The 18,175-nt window shown below is 33.6% G+C and overlaps 1 protein-coding gene across 8 annotated transcripts in view; it reads left to right on the plus strand.

Annotated features, from left to right (window-relative positions):
- nAChRalpha6 (nicotinic acetylcholine receptor alpha6) overlaps positions 1-18,175 on the plus strand; it is a 137,027-nt gene that overhangs the window by 114,816 nt on the left and 4,036 nt on the right. For 3 of the 8 annotated variants that reach the window (XM_030385786.2, XM_089256981.1, XM_089256982.1), the window contains exons 7-14: positions 1,887-2,067; positions 3,385-3,460; positions 3,866-4,060; positions 4,789-4,875; positions 11,420-11,506; positions 17,356-17,465; positions 17,532-17,746; positions 17,814-17,987. In XM_030385786.2, coding sequence (XP_030241646.1) covers positions 1,887-2,067; positions 3,385-3,460; positions 3,866-4,060; positions 4,789-4,875; positions 11,420-11,506; positions 17,356-17,465; positions 17,532-17,746; positions 17,814-17,987 — 1,125 coding nt within the window. The remainder of the gene's footprint in view (positions 1-1,886; positions 2,068-3,384; positions 3,461-3,865; positions 4,061-4,788; positions 4,876-11,419; positions 11,507-17,355; positions 17,466-17,531; positions 17,747-17,813; positions 17,988-18,175) is intronic. The other 5 variants (XM_030385785.2, XM_030385782.2, XM_030385784.2 and 2 more) reach the window with 3 other exon arrangements.

An 18,175-nucleotide genomic window follows, 5' to 3' on the forward strand; every position in this document is an offset into this window, starting at 1 on the left:
AGCTGTCGTTGTTGTTGTTGCTGCTTTGGGCATTGGCTTATTCGAACGCCAGCCAGGTGCGTCGGCCACAATCTCTCAAGCCTGGCTGCGCAGCGGCAGCTGGTTAATGTGGCGACGGGTGTGTGCCTCGGCGAGGGCTACAGCTGACGCTAATCGGGGCACAATACCATTTAAATGCTATAACAATAGCATGTAAGCTTTGGGCCGACCCCAAATGACACGCCCCAACAACGTGAACGCAGGTGCTTGCTCGTTGTTCTGTTCTCGCAGTGCTTCTCAGTGCGCTGCCAATTAAATGCACACTTTAACCGCAAAATTGCAATCCAGTCATGAATTAAGGTGTGTGTACTTGTGTAATGGGGGAACTCTCTCTCTCTGTCTCTCTCTCACACACACACACACACACAGTGACTAAAAAGTCACGTTGACCGCAAAAAGTACGCAAAATGACAGCAAACAGCTGGTAACTCAAAATATCTATGCAAATTGCGTACAAAATGTTTGCGCAACAGTTTTCTGCCCTCTTGAAAGTCATCCCCTCTATCAAAAAATAAAAAAATAAAAGTAATTGCATTTTATTGCCATGAAAGAAACGAAAACTCTCATATATCTAGTCTATATGTGTATACAATGTTATACATATACAATATTATACGCTTGTAGGCCACTTGTGCCTGGCTTAGACTACTCAACACATACTCACACTCGCACACACACACACTCGCTCTTAGTTGAAATCGTATTTCTTGGGATTTGCATTGGTTCATATATAGTTAGAAACTGTTATTGTATCTAACAGATTTCGTTTGCTCAGCCAGAATGTGCTGACAATGCAAATGCCACTTGGAGCACTTGGAATCTAAATGAAATATGTGCACAGCAATTCGAATATCTGCTCATAGGTATGCATAAGTGATAGTTAATATAATCCGATTTTGCACGGCATAAACTAATGTTCATTCATTTTCAATTTCATTTGCATAGATACTCGAATAAATGCAATTATTTTGTAAGTTTCGATTTAGAGTGCAAACAGAATAGAAACCAAAATATTTATTTAGCAGAGATACAAAGAATTTTGTTTCATGAGGGAAGAGTTTGAAGCTAATTTCAGTTTTCACACTTGGCTATCTAAACAAAAGACTTGGCTATCTAAACTAATGACGGTACAAATTTGAAGTTTCACATCCAGCATTACTAATGCAGCAATCAATCAATCGATTTATTAGCACCTCACACACACATATACATATATCTAATATAAAGTTCAGTTGTAAGTTGTAAAATCAAGTTATGTATATAAGTTGAACATTTACGAGAAGCAATTAAAATATTAACATATATAGACTTAAGTATTTTTATAGGGATAAGTATTCCTCTTAGCAAATCTTAGTGTGATATATAGTAGCAACTAAAGTATGTAGCCTATATCTAACTATTAATATTAAGAAACCCATAATAGCAACTAAATTATGTAGCATATATCTGATATGTTTAGTATAAGACCAAACACATATCCAATTCGAAATTGAACCTAGCTAAGGAAATCCCAAGTTCTGCTATCCTGGTTACACGAACACAAAACACGACTAATTCCCACTACTTCCCTGAGCTCCATTGGAGCGCATTTCCCAATAACTTTTTTTATATAAATTAGCTGAAACAAAAAAACAAAACAAAAAACAACAACAAAATGCGCAAATTATATGAAACAACAACAAAAGCCATATAAACAATAGAAAAAAATATATAACAAACTCCTAATAAAATAGTAAAGAAAATATATATATAAATTCAAGAAAATGCAATATCAATCAATCAATCAAAACATACAAAAATGGAAAAAAAATCGAATAATACATAAACAATATTGTACAATAATTTAGCGCGGATGAGGGATTCGATGGCACGTATCACACCAACATTGTGGTCAAACATAACGGCAGTTGTCTGTACGTGCCCCCTGGTATCTTCAAGAGCACATGCAAGATAGACATCACGTGGTTCCCATTTGATGACCAACATTGCGAAATGAAATTCGGTAGTTGGACTTACGATGGAAATCAGGTAAAGTGTTTAGTACACAGTTACAGTACAGCTACAGCACACACTCAAAGAGCTCAACAGTACACTGCAGTGCACTGGTTGGTACAGTCAACTCTGGCTGTAGGACAGAGCTTAAATACTAAAACATCGCTACACTACGTCACAATCACGCTTTTTGCAAACACACACACACACACACACACACACACACACACACTCACACTAATACACGCACAATTAAAAAGGAACACGTGCACGTGCACAGCAAGAAAGTCAGATATAGACGGAACGTAAGCATATATAGGCAGACAGAGGGAGTTATTGACTATGTAGAGTATTTATGCTCAGGTTTGACGTCGTTGCAGGAAAATGAAGTCGAAAGAGTCCTTTGGCACACGCTGCTTTTGTTTATGCTTTTCCAAAACTCTATCTCTTTCTCTCCCTCTCGCTCTCTTTTTATATCAAACTGTCTTCCCGTTTATTTTTTAAATCAATACCATCCTTTCTTGAATTCCTCACTTCGAACAGTTCTTTGCGTTTTTGCGAATTACAAAACCAAAAAATCAAATGTGCTTTGGCACCCGAAAACTACAGATTTTCAGCGTGTTGGCTAAAATGTTCAATTGAAAATTGAACATTTTTGCAGAGCACTTAAGAAAATAAATTATCAAAATTCAATAGAGAAATGTCAGTATAACAGTATAACAGTGTGCATTTGCGACACTGACACAATTAAAGCGGAATCATGTGTGAGACCCTCGAAATTTTTCGCCCTTGTTTCAATAACACTGAAAAATTTCAGTTTCAACTATTTTGCATGTTAGCAGACTAAAAACCACGCCCAAACAATTTAAATCGAACCGTTTTGGGCGTACGTAAAGACTCTTAATGGAAGTCAAACAATTTACAAGGATTTCAGTACAATTTAATTTTATTTCCACGTTTTTTGCACTAAAAACGCAATAGCAAAAAAAAAAAAAAAAAAAAAAAAAAAAAAAAAAAAAAAAAAAAAAAAAAAAAAAAAACAATGTATGTATAAAAAGTAAAGCTCTCTATCTTTTGCTTGCTGTATCTCTCTCTCGCTCGTACACCTTGAACACATGCTCTCTGTACATAAATGTTGTTTCAACGTGCCTTTAAGCGAAACTCTCTAATATAATACTAAAAATGTCAAATTTCTTTTTCTCCAAACAATAAACAAATAACGAAAAAAAAACTCAAAACAATACCCAACCCAAAAAAATCTGAAAAAAAAAAAATTAAAAACAACAAAAAAATTTGTTGTTAACGTCAAATATGTTAAATTAATTTTGTTGATAAACCGTTCAAAAATAACAGTTGGATTTGGTTTTGAATTCCGAAGATGGAGGGGATCTTTCCGATTTCATAACAAATGGCGAGTGGTACTTGCTTGGTTAGTAAAAATCATCATAAAACCTAATGCTTATTTCACTAACTGTTTTCTAAACGTTGTCATGTGTAAATGTCTGAAAAAAAAATCAATCATTAACCCAAACCCCAATCACTTATTCGTCCTTGTAATTTACGATATCATTTTGTACATAAATATATATATACGTTATTAAGTAGACATTTTTGGCCTGGCGCTTTATCAAAATTGCTTATTAGAAACATTTTCAGTTGCTGATACTTAATTGCAATAAAAGAAAAATAAAATAATTTTTCATTTGTAAATAGTATGTATATTTATACAGACCGAGAAAATATGAAATTATCCGTGTATATATGTGTATTTGTGTCTCAGTGTCTCATTCAACTCAGTCCTTGCCAAATACTAATCACGAATTTTATTGTTCAGCCATGCCCGGAAAGAAGAACACGATAGTCTACCAGTGCTGCCCAGAACCCTATGTCGATATCACCTTTACTATACAAATACGCCGACGTACATTATATTATTTTTTCAATTTAATTGTACCATGCGTGCTGATATCATCGATGGCTTTGCTGGGTTTCACATTGCCACCGGATTCGGGCGAGAAACTAACGCTGGGTAAGTATATCCGAGACCGAATCAGAAAACGAAAAATTCCGAACATCACAACACTATCTGCCCTTAACCTGAGCCCAATAATGAGCTTAACCATGGTAAAATATTCCTACAGCTATTTTGCAAGTTTTTCAGCGTGTTGTATTTTTTCAAAAGGGGTACAAATTTTCTACGAGCATATAGTTAGGGCCTTTCCAATAACAATAATATACATATGTACAAAAAATATATTTTTTGGCCAGGTAAAGCAGCGGTAGCGAAATGAGGATTAGCTGGATTTAAAAATTATGTATACATAATAATAACCTTTATAAAGCTCGTAAAACCCAATAAAAATATATTATTGACTAAAAATGCATGTTTTACCTTTTCCAGTATTTTTAAAGTGAAGTATACTAAAAAAAAGTCTAAAAAAATAAATGAAACTAGGAGTGTTGCTGTTTGGCCCACGATCCAATAGGCAACACTCTCGACTTTCTAATACAAATAACTGTAGATCTACAACAAAAACTATTGTGAAACTCCCTTAAAGCAAAGACCTCTATAAAACCAAAAACCAAGTCAAAAAAATTATACATATATTAAATATTTTCTACTAATATATAAAATATATAAATATATATTTTTAAATACTATTTATTACTTTTTGTCTTTACAATTTGTTCCGTCATTAAGTTTATAATTTTTAATTGTTTTTTGATATACGGTATTTATTGTATCTCTTGTTCCAGGCGTAACTATACTACTCTCATTAACAGTATTTCTAAACCTTGTTGCCGAGTCTATGCCGACAACGTCGGATGCTGTTCCTCTTATAGGTACACAAACACGCTATTTATTTAACAATTAATTTAAAAAGAAAGAAAACTTACATATTCGGCCCAAACGCTATTTTTAGTTGTCATTAGTTTAACTACAGTAGTGCAATGAAAACAACAAAACAAACCAAGAACAAAAACAAAACTACAATAACAATGCAGAAATATGCAAAAAACAATACCAATTATTTAGATCACATACACACACACACACCCACACTGAATCGTATGGTGAATGATAACTGCTCTATATACTTATATATATCTATATCTACATCTTAATTCGTACGTTTGTGTTTGCTAATAGAAAAACTCTCCACCTCTGGACTTTTAACTCAGTTTCAGCCAGCTAAAACTTCTCTTTCTACTGGAACTTTTGGATAGATATTTGCGATAGCCTCCAAAAGAAATAACAGAAAACAAACCACAAGCAGCACACCTACCACAAAATATAAAATATCCAAATATACCTCCAAAAAAACACCTCCAATATACAAAAACCCGTCTGTCTCTCTAACTGTCTGTGACTGTAAAGTAAATAAGTAAAAGCAGCTGAAGCAATTCTTCTTCAATTCCTATTTAATCGCTCTCGCTCTCTCTCTCTTTGCCTTTCTCTCTCTCTCTCTGTGTCTATCTTTAGCTGAGATCTCTTACAAGAAATATATTTTACTTATTTTAATTGTAATCTTTGAACTTCATCTTAACTATTTTTATTACGAACTTTCACAACTCTTTGCTCAGCTGATCTAAATAGTAGCACTAACCAGAGAACACATAGACTAGACAACTAGTGGAAAGCTTTTTGCACGCTTTTTCTGGGAGTTTAGCACCCCAGACTGCTTTGAATTCGCTCGGCGAATTACTTTTAGGCTCGAGCAACGAAAATATACGAAAGCACAATCATTTCGCTTCACGCGCTCGACCGAGATGGTCAAATGTTGAACAAAAGATCCCTCTATGCTCAATTGTTCCCCTTGCTCTCTCTCTCTCTGTGCTCTTTGCTCTCTCAAATGTGTATATGTGTGTATGCATGTGAGCACAAGCAGCAGCTCTGAGCTGCCAGCTCATGAAAATTGAAATTTCTTCGCAGCAAGAACCCATGCCTTCCCTTCTGTGTGAAGAGTATACTGAACTTATCAAACCGTTTAACAAGCTCGTACAACATATGTATATGTGTTTTCGATATTACTTGTGGGAAGGGTATAAAAGCGTTGCTGCTCATCATGAAAATGCTTTCGCGACGAATGTGCACGCACACACTCTCCCTTGCTACATGTATTATGAACATTTGTGTGCCTGTGTGCATAGCTCTTGCTGCCTGTAGCAATTTCAGAGCCCCGAATTCGCATTTGGTAGATCTTGTGAACTACTCACACATGCATACATACATATGTTTGATTGTGTGTACGCAGAAGCCGCGATGCTCACAAATGATGGGGTGATCATTGTAGAAGCCTTTGACTGCCTTTGTGCCTTTATATGTGCGTGTGTGTATGTGCATGTGTGTAAGCATGGGACATGAGCATTGGCGTGTGCCTACCTCAACTTAAAATTGTGCTTATATTTTAGTAGCTGACTGACTAAAGTGCACTTGTCACTTGTCACATCCCAATACTTTGTGGCACTGTGACCGAAGAGTAACTCACGCACATGTGTATGTATGTATGTACATACATAGTATATGTGTGTGGTATAGGGACAGCCAAGTTACTCGCGGTATATATGTATTTAAGCACCTGATTTAAATGATCGTGAGTTAGCCTATCAGAATGCATTTTTAAAAAATGTAGTATCTGATCAGTGGGCAAAATGGGATGCGATTATCGATCCCTTGCATATTTGTATGTACATACATTTACAGGTGCATGCAAGTAAAAAAAAAGTGTAAAAAATGCAAGTGCACTTGTCAGTGTAGTCAGTCAGCTACTGAAATATAAGCGCGCCTCTTCAATTCAAAACCCAAAATCGTTCGCACAATTTTAAGTTGAGGTAGGCACACGCCAATGCTCATGTCCCATGCTTACACACATGCACATACACACACGCACATATAAAGGCACAAAGGCAGTCAAAGGCTTCTACAATGATCACCCCATCATTTGTGAGCATCGCGGCTTCTGCGTACACACAATCAAACATATGTATGTATGCATGTGTGAGTAGTTCACAAGATCTACCAAATGCGAATTCGGGGCTCTGAAATTGCTACAGGCAGCAAGAGCTATGCACACAGGCACACAAATGTTCATAATACATGTAGCAAGGGAGAGTGTGTGCGTGCACATTCGTCGCGAAAGCATTTTCATGATGAGCAGCAACGCTTTTATACCCTTCCCACAAGTAATATCGAAAACACATATACATATGTTGTACGAGCTTGTTAAACGGTTTGATAAGTTCGGTATACTCTTCACACAGAAGGGAAGGCATGGGTTCTTGCTGCGAAGAAATTTCAATTTTCATGAGCTGGCAGCTCAGAGCTGCTGCTTGTGCTCACATGCATACACACATATACACATTTGAGAGAGCATAGAGCATCGAGAGAGAGAGAGCAAGGGAAAGATTGAGCATAGAAGGATCTTTTGTTCAACATTTGACCATCTCGGTCGAGCGCGTGAAGCGAAATGATTGTGCTTTCGTATATTTTCGTTGCTCGAGCCTAAAAGTAATTCGCCGAGCGAATTCAAAGCAGTCTGGGGTGCTAAAGTCCAAGAAAAAGCGTGCAAAAAGCTTTCCACTAGTTGTCTAGTCTATGTGTTCTCTGGTTAGTGATAGTAGTCTAAAACATATATCGCGCGGTCAAAAGCTCTGACATAATTGGTATTTCACAACACTGAAACATGCTCGAGCACTGCTCACAAATCACATAATACGAATCACATAACACCAATCACGTAACACGAGTCACGTAAAACGAATTACATTAATGTCATTATCAAATCACAGATAATAAGTTTTTACGTTTCACTATTTTCATTTTGCTGTTTGAAAAAACAAAAAAAAAATGCGTGTGTTAAACCCATTTTCCACTTAGTTTTCTTCGTTTTGTGTTGTTTCTGTCGGTTCGTTTGTTTTTCTCTATGTGTTTGCCGCTAGCTGAATATAAATCCTTGATTTCATATATACAATATCATTTTGTACGACTCTTCAGTTAACTGTTATGTTAGCCTGTTAAAATTGTTAAAAATAAAGCAAAACTAACAACAAAAATAAATTTAAACAAAGCTAATACGTTCATTATGTATATAAGCTTCTCTTTATGAGTAGTGGGTCATAATTTAAAACATCATATTGGGCAGATCATAGTTAATTGCCTGATCAAATCAAATCATCTAACCAATTAGCAGCAGTAGACGCTATACACTCGTTAAATGTATACTAATTATTGTGCTAAACTGTACATAAAAGAACTTAGATAAATTGTAAACAAATCCAACGAACAACCTTTTTTCGCTACCAAAAATATATAAATTCATCAAAACCAACAAAAGGACTAACAACTAACGCAAGCAAACAGTCAGAAAAAAACATGAATCAAGACTAATCCGAAACTAAAGCAAATTTCAGGAGATGTCCATTTTAATATACTATCAAGAATCAAGGTCATTAAAATAGAGCACAAACGAGACGAGACTTAAATGATATTGCACAACACTAAAATATAATAAATAAAACAAATAACAATCCAGTTGAACTTTTGGATTCCATTATTTATAGTGTGTCTATTTTACTGACCTCAACTGTGATAGTCCATTAAAAAAGTATTCCAATCTAGAACAAACAAAAACAATCAACAAATTTATGATAAAACGCAGCCCAGTTATTCACTTTGCCTGAAAATATGTAAAGAACTATAGATTTAGATTTATATACATATGTGTATAAGACCATACGTATACATACATATATTTATGATTTTGTATGCATTGACCAACAATACCAACAACAGAAGCCACAAAGCATATCAATTATTACAAAAAAGTAAACAACCAAACAAAAACAAATATACGCGATATACATATATATTGATATATTGATCAAGGTTTGTATTGGAGGAGACCTGAAATGTCATTTTGATACTTGGTCAAGTAGAGAGGAATACATTTAGGCAAACTCTATATCTCTATATATACTTATAAATCCATATATATAAAAGTCACTGATAAAACATACATTATGTGTATATACCTATATCAAATAGGCTAAGCGAAAAACACACGAAAATTTATATGCTTTGTAGTTATATATAGTCGGTAGGTATACGATATACGAGTATTATTTTCAAACTATTTTTAAGCCGGGCGATAGACCAATTGCCTAGCAAGTACACACAACTGTAAATAATACAGACATACAGACACAGACACGAAACCACAGACACACACCTGAACCGACGTAAGTACAACAAAACAATAGCTAAAGCTGCAGAACTCTAAGCGACTATCAATAACTGGCATGCAAACCAGGCTAAGAGAAACTATAAGCGTAGCTCAACCAACTCTTAGCCAACAATCAAAAGAAACACCCATTCATTAAAGACTCTCACTCTTTCTCTCTCACTCACTCTCCCGCTCCCGCTTCCTGTCCCCTGAACTCTTTATCACTCAGCCACACTCTTGCTCTCTCTCCTTCTCTCGCCCTCTCTTTCGCTCTGTGCATCTCTATCGCACAGTCACACTGTATTTCTCTCTCTCTTTCTCTCCCTATCTCGCTATCTCTTTCTCTCGCAAACTATTTCGTTTTGGCAAGAACTCTTCGTACTTGCACCATAATCAAAAAACACAAACTACCCGCCCAAAAAACAAATAAAAGTAAAACTATTTGCAATCTAATCAAAAATTAATTATGTATATACGCCATGTATATGATTTTAAAAATATCCCGACTTACGCACCTGTAAATTCCCGACAGTAATTACCACGCCCGCCCCCAAACGCTAAACAAACTCCACTTAAACCGAAAAACTCTAAAAATACTCAAAGCGCAGATCCATTTGACCAGATGGTAGACTTGCAACTCCACATAATATCGTATCGCTCATCAGGCGCGTTCCATATTATGCCGTATATATTTAACAAATATATATATATATATCTATATATATGTTGCATAGTCATATATATATATATTTATATGTATATATTTAACCCTTCCAACGAGGAGCCCGCGTTGAGCCAAGCATTATTTGCATGCAGTGCGCAAATTTCTTCTGTCTTCATTTCTTATTTCTAGCCAAGGATAGGTCATTGGTCTAACTTTTGGCCGGGACTGCACGTTCCAAATTAAATGAGCCGCACGCTGCATATTGGTGTGTGGGCGTGGCAAATTGGCGACACGTACTGCTAAGCTCATTGCCAGCGACAAGCATAGTTCGGGCGACAATCTTCAGTTCAATTTACAAATTTTGCTCATTTAAGTAACGGCAAAGCTTGCCGCTTTCAACCGCCCCTCGAATGCCCCCGTTGACGCCAAGTAATGGGCAAATGTTGGAAGGATGTGCACCTTATACCACCATTAAGCTTTTGAAAAGTTGAGCAAACTACCGACAAAAAATCAAATGCAGCGTTTTGCGAAAATTTGTGACAAAAATTGTAGCATTTGTGACACTGTGCAAACCGGGAGCTGGCTCCCTTACCGAAAATAGAATTGTTGATCTGGAATGTGTTAGCGGAAAGCAGAGCTGATTTTCAATTAAATAAATTAGCAGTATAGTAAAAAAAAATATATATACATATATATGTAGACACATCTGAAAGTTGTAGAAACAAAAGTTAAAAATTTTGAATATTTGCTACACAGTCTTCTAAAATCTTAATAGAACTAAATGTGTCTGATTACATAGGAGGAAACAAAGTCGATTCGATTTTGATCAGCTCTTTTGCAAACTTTGGCACGATTCTCGCTCAACTTTGATAGAGTTTAATCCTACTGTTTGACTTTATTTATGAATTGTGTGTGTAAGCCCCAGACAAGTACATATTCCCACCTTAACACTTAAGTTGTCCTGACCATACCTACCCATGCTCTCGATCCGCCTCCCCTGAACTTGAGTTTGTGAAGCATATACAACGCATATACTCATCCACATGAAAATCACACTTCATTGAGAAATTGATAAATCAAATTTATCTCAAATCAAGCAAACTAAAAGTAACATACTAAAAAGCAATGAAGTAGCCAGCCACGCTTAAGAAAATACCAGAACAAAAAAATACTAAATCACAGTGCAGCGGTTCAGCGGAACATCAACGAACGAAAGTCTCGATATATCGCTCAAGCTTTCTTTCTCCCTGCCAACAACTTAAACACAACTATTAACTGCAACAAACTATTACAACAATAGCTACAACAACAAACAGCAACAACAACAACTACAACTAAAACAACAAACAAACTTCTGAAAATGCCCTCGGAAAACGTCTGATTGTATTGTTTTTCGGTCGATTCTTAAGTTTCATACACACATACTTATCAATATATTTTATGATTTTGTGCCTCATGATTTCAATTGTATTTTATATCAAACGAAATTCTTTTGTTTCAGGAGTTACAATTCTTCTATCGCTCACAGTGTTTCTCAACCTTGTAGCTGAGACATTGCCCCAAGTATCTGATGCAATCCCCTTGTTAGGTAGCGATTGCATTTAAAACAAAAATCATAAAAAATGCAAATATATATTCAAATTTGTCAAAAAACAAAAACAAAACATTAATTAACAAATTACTTAATATATGATTTATATATACGTACATATAATATATATATATATCTATATATATTCATAAATATTATTGTTATTGTTGTTATATATATATATATCTATTATGATTACTCACACACATCGCTAAATTGTTCGCATATATATAACCCTTAATTAAAAACCAAAAACAAAAACCAAATCTTAACTTAAATAAAGTATTAGTCTAACAAACAACCAATGTCAACAAAGTGTCAAAAGTCGTTAAATGTTATTTGTGTACTTCGTACTATGTTTACTAATTACAACAAGTTTTAAATTATTAATTAAACTAAACCTGCTCAACTAACTATCTATCTCTCTATCTATCTCTCTCGCTCTCTCTCTCTCTCTGTCTCTATCTTGTTCTATGAACTGAGCTTTAAATACTCTCTCTGATATATATTTATATATATATTTATATATATGACGTCGTTTCTTATTTGCTCATCCTATTATGTTGCTATCCCTCTATTATAAAACAAAAACCACTCCGTCTCTCTCTCTCTCGGTCTTCAATATTTTTCGTTTGCCTTTTTATGTAGCTTAAAAAAGTAAATGAAATCTTTATTCGGTACACATACCAAAGCAATGTGCTGCGGTACAGTATTCCCCAAAAGATAAATTTTAAAAGCAATAAAAAACGATATCCAGAAGATCCTTAATTTGAACTACGTCAAAACGAACAAGAACTTTTTAAATGCTATCGTTATCTACTTACCAAAAACTTTCTAATCTATAAATTCCCAACTGAACTTTCGCTTTAATATTTTTTTTTACTTTGCTATTGGTGGATAGTATACTATATTATCCAAAGTAAATACATATATGTATTCTATTTTATAATGGCTATTATCCAGCACTTATGACTAATCGCCAAAGCTGCGCCAATATTTCCAATTCACTTCAATATAATAAAATGTATATTCAATTTTATTCCAAATCAAAATTGGTGCTGTTTCCATATTTTGATCTAGCAATAGAGCAATGGAAATACTACATAAGAGTACTTTCAGATATATTCTACTTATATACATATTTCCTATCTTTTTCAACCTATACTCCAATTAGTATTTGGTTGTCCCCTTTTTCGAACTACATGTATTTAATCTACAAAAAATTGCAAATATTATATTCATAGTATTTATTTTATGAAACAAAAACTACTTGAAAACTATTTACAAATAATATTTATATTTACTCAACTGAATTATGGTTAATATTTTCTTTTAAGGAAACAATAGAGTCCCATATGCTACTCTCACATTTCCAAAACTATTTGCAAAAGTTAATAAATATCTACCATTCAGCTCTATATGAAACCCATTTAACAATGTTCTATTGCATTCAAAAAGAAGCACATCTCAAAAAGACAAAAACTTTGTTTTGTAATTATTCAGAAAATCAGTATAAAAACTTTCACTAATTATTCCAATATATTTTATGAAGTACACACTTGAAGTACTTCATTTTTCCACTTCGCAATTATATAAACTCCATTCGAATGCTATTACAAAAGATACTTATGAGACAGATTTCAATACAAGCGCGTTTGGGAAAATACTTGTGAAATATTATGAAAATTTTGTAGATACTTAAAAACAAATTCCGATAATTTTTTAATGCATATTATCGTTGTCATATATATTAAAGAAAAAGAAAAAATACGTCAACGATCGATGAAGATGAAAGAAAGAAAGATGTTTTATACTTTATAGTATTATTTTTATAGTTGCAATAAGCTATGTTTGTAATTAATTCATATTTGGTTTCTCTCGCTCTCACCTATCGCTCTCACATACCCACTGCCCACTCACGTATATATATATATATGTTATATATATACTATATACATAAGTACACTGTCCCGAACGTCCCACAATTCTAAACCGAAAATTAGAAACCAACCTCAATTATCACCCATTGTGTAGTGTCAATACACATCAAAAATACCACTCCAAAACACCAAAATTAACCACTGCAATTAGTGAATTTCTACACCCTACATTATTTCCTTTTTCGCTATATACGCTTTTTTCATACCATTTTCTTCTTACTGTCACTTTTTTGACCCATTTCTCGGAATGATATTTTTTGCTCGAGAACCTTTTTAAACAATTTGATAGTATCAGTATATAGTAGTATAGTATAAAAAACAGTCAAATTAAAAAAATATCATTTCGTACAAAAAACAATTTTTTTGAGAACTTAGCCTGGTTTGTGCAAATGGGTCAAAAATTTTAACTTTGCATTCGCTTACTGTTCCTTTTTCATTAATTTACCCAATAATTGCACTGTCATAAAAACGAATTAATAAAAGAAATAGAAATATAAATAAGTAAAACCTAACCTAAAATAATTATTTTTATAAATATATAGTATATGCCACTATATATATACCAAGTCTAGCAAATGCACTCACAGGCTTACTTTACTTCTTGTGAAAAAATCGAAAAAAGGTTCAGCCAAAAAATATCATTAAACATTTGCCTATTGTATATAAAATCTTGCTTTATTTCCAGGAGCTTTAAATAGATCGAAAGTAATATTATAATACAAAAAAAGTTATATAAAAATGTAATATAACAGTACTTATATAGCATTTTATTATATATTATATTATATATATATAGCTTTCATTATTGAGCTTAATAATAATTCAAGTTTAGGATTAGGGCCTCTCACTTGGTAAAATCTTAAAAATATTTGCTTGAATAAGAAGAAAAACATAAAATATTTATGATCCAGTTGAATTTAATATTTTGAAAGCTACAGTATTCAAATATATTGGAACAACATAATATTTTCCGGCACTTTGATATTAATTTTATTAAAGCAATTCGAATTAAAAATTGCTTTGGGGGTTTTTCGATGTTTGTAAGATTGTTAAAAATTAGAATAGCCTTTGAAAGTGTATAAGAAAAAATTGTTAGCCGATCTATTTATAGACTCCATGCCCAACCACATCCTTACCTATCCTCTCAACTCTCCATCTTTTCAAAAATCGGTTGCTTCTACTTAATATCACATTGCTTATTGCCTACCCTACAAATCTTTACACTGAAATTCGATCTCTTAGCCTTTAGATAAATCTAACATAAAATTAAAAAAAATTTTAGTCGGTTGCGACCGACTGCATAATACTCGCTCCTGGCGCAAACAGTATAACAGACAAATTTCCGTCCTTCTCACAGTAAGCGACTTCAACAGAAAATTGTGATATCTATTGTAGACATATGCTAATCCCTCCTCTAGCACAAATCGGTGGACTTGGCGCGAAAACAAAATTCACTTCGTGAACTAGTATAAAAACAAACAAACAAACATATTTACAGGTGTTACCATTCTGCTGTCGCAAACAGTTTTCTCTTTATTGGTCGGGAATGTTATAACAAAGACGAGCGAAGCCGTACCACTGCTAGGTACTGGTACAAATACATTGTCAATTAATTTTTAATGTTATGCTTTATTTAAAAAAAAAAAAAAAAGAAGAAAAACAGCAAACTAAAAATGGAACCAAAAATCTTTTCTCTTTTAGCTTAAAGTTAATGTAGCAAATGAAAAATGATTCCAAATCTAAAAAACCAGCAGACTAAAATTAAAAAAAAAAAAAAATAAAAAATTATATATATACATATCAAATTTAAAAGTTTGTATATATTTTGTACAAAAACTAATAATTAGTGCCTCACTCAGCACATTTTAAAGTAGGATTACGATTCAACTACAGTAAAAGAGAGCATGAAGTACAACTCGAGAGAATCAGCAATATACTCTCTAATGCTGTCGTAGCTAAACCCAACTGGATTTCTCCTTCCCTAACAAACAAACAAAAAAATAATAACCCATCTCAAGTGCTTCTCTAGACTTTGGCTGAATCTTTTTTTTTTTTTATAAATAATCAATAATAAGCGTGAAAGCGCAAATTTTAATAGAAATAAAAGCACGAAGGCGTGCATTCAACAACTGTTCGGATTACCGAATCTAAAATACCCTTGCTAATTATAATTACTCAAAGATCTACTTTAAGTTCGAGTTGCATTTCTCATTGACACAAAGCTAATTAAATAAATATCTAATGTTTTTACATAGTACATAGTAAGTACATAGATGTATTTGTGTCATTTATATTCCGATATGCAATATCTTAATAGCAAATATGACATATAACAAGGAAGATAGATAGTTCTCCGTACTCGCTCTACTCTTTTTATAAGAATAAAGATACACAATCTTAATTGATTATTATTATTTACCAAAAAGTCTCCCTTTACGAACTATGATCAGCGCACATGATGTGTGCACAGCAAGGGTATTCAAAGCTGTCATAGAATAAATTATAAAAGTTACTACTGTGAGTGCTTTGCTTTAGTTGCTTGTCACAAAACCCTTTGATTAACAATCTGATATAGTTCAAAACACGTATGCAAGCTATGCTTTAAGAGATACTTTACATAAACGATGTACTATATATACAAAGAAACAACATATTTATAACGAAACATATTTAAAAAATTCCTCACATCCAAGTATCAAAAGCTGACTAAATAGACTGAGAAATTTGTTGTTAACCGTAATTATTGCAATTTTTTGATTCTAAACCATATATTAAATATATCAAACAGAAAGCATACCATAAACAAGACCAATAATAAACTAATGAAAACATTTAACTAAAAGTTAACAAATTTTGTTTGCCAGCGCAATTCAACCCTCACAAAACTCACATTTTACGTATTTGGCTCGTCTTTTATTAAAGCATTAAAGCATTTTTTTCTTAAACTGTTGATTTTGTAAATGCATAAAAAATAAAAAATTCAGTCAAGTAGTCAAAAACAAATAATATATTTTCAATACTAAAAGTGTATAATTATTTTTTATCAAAGAAAACAAATTCTTCATTTATTTGCACTCAAATACAAGAATTTCATACCGTATAACAAGTACATACATTAAATAAAGTCCCCTCACTTTTATTAATCACGCGCTATATACCGTTACACTGGCGATTGCAACGCTTTCATATATGCATCTATATTAAATATCAAGGATACAAGTTTTTTTCTCGAAATGATATCATTTTTATAACTCTAGAACTCCAAATAAATCTAATCAATGTCAATAGAACCCATATTCAAAAACAATAAATTCGAGGTATAAAAGCTTTTTCATATAAAAATAAAAAACAATATTTTTTGTGTTTTGAAAATGAATAAAGAGAGACAAATTACCAGATTTGTTACTAAAAGTAAATTATATTCAATTACATTTTTTACATATTACAATTACATTTGACTACTTTTACATTACATTTTGACTACTTTTCTGATTTTTTTGTTGCCAAAATTGCTTGAACGGAGACGCCTGAACCGTTCAACTAAACAAAGCTGCATGTAATGCCTGCTGTAAAGCTCTAAGAACAATAAGTGCTCTGCATGTGCGATACCCTGTATAACGTTGTGTGGTCGTAGAATCGTAGCACCAAGTGCATGCTCAGAAAAAAATCACAGCATTTGTTTGACACACACTCTAATTGTGAATACTTTCGTATTATTTATCATTATATTACGAAACTAACCAACGTAATGTAAATGCTGTTTTCTGTGAATTATTTTTTCTCAAGCTTCTGTTTTTAGTATTGCGCAATAATTTTTTGCAGACCCATGGTTCAAATAATACTAATTTTTTCTTTATTTATTTATTTTTTTGTTTCTGTTTTGCTGTTGGTGTATATGATATTTAGGCACATATTTCAACTGCATCATGTTCATGGTTGCATCGTCTGTGGTGCTAACGGTTGTGGTGCTCAACTATCATCATCGTACAGCGGACATACACGAGATGCCACCGTGGGTAAGTCACATATACAGGCGTGTAGAGAACTTGAACGAAGTGCACAACGATCATTTCGTCTATCAGATCAAATCCGTTTTCCTACAATGGCTGCCCTGGATATTGCGCATGGGTCGGCCTGGTCGCAAGATCACGCGCAAATCAATATTACTAAGCAATCGCATGAAAGAACTGGAATTAAAGGAACGTTCTTCTAAATCGTTACTAGCCAATGTCCTTGACATTGATGACGATTTCCGTCATACAATATCGGGATCACAAACCGCTATCGGTTCGTCTGCGTAAGTATCCATACTCGCCCGTTACACTTATCGCATACTTATCGATTGTTTGTTATCGGCAATGCAGTAGCTTCGGCCGACCCACAACGGTGGAGGAGCATCATACTGCAATAGGCTGCAATCACAAAGATTTACACTTAATTCTTAAAGAATTGCAATTTATAACCGCGCGCATGCGCAAAGCTGACGACGAAGCGGAATTGATAAGCGATTGGAAGTTCGCTGCAATGGTTGTGGATAGGTAAGTTATCGAAAAAGTATCGATAGCCTCCAATGATTAGGAACTTGGAGCACTTGGAACTTATTTTTCTTTAAAGCGGGGCCTTAACTTTAAGATATACTATGACGAATCATATATAGAAAATTGATTTAGGTACAAAAATTAATCACAGCAAATCTTAAATAGCCGCTCATCTTCATCAATTAACT

The sequence above is a fragment of the Drosophila navojoa genome, chromosome 3, assembly GCF_054131105.1.
Source record: "Drosophila navojoa isolate 15081-1374.11 chromosome 3, UAZ_NAV_1.0, whole genome shotgun sequence".
Lineage (NCBI taxonomy): Eukaryota > Metazoa > Arthropoda > Insecta > Diptera > Drosophilidae > Drosophila > Drosophila navojoa.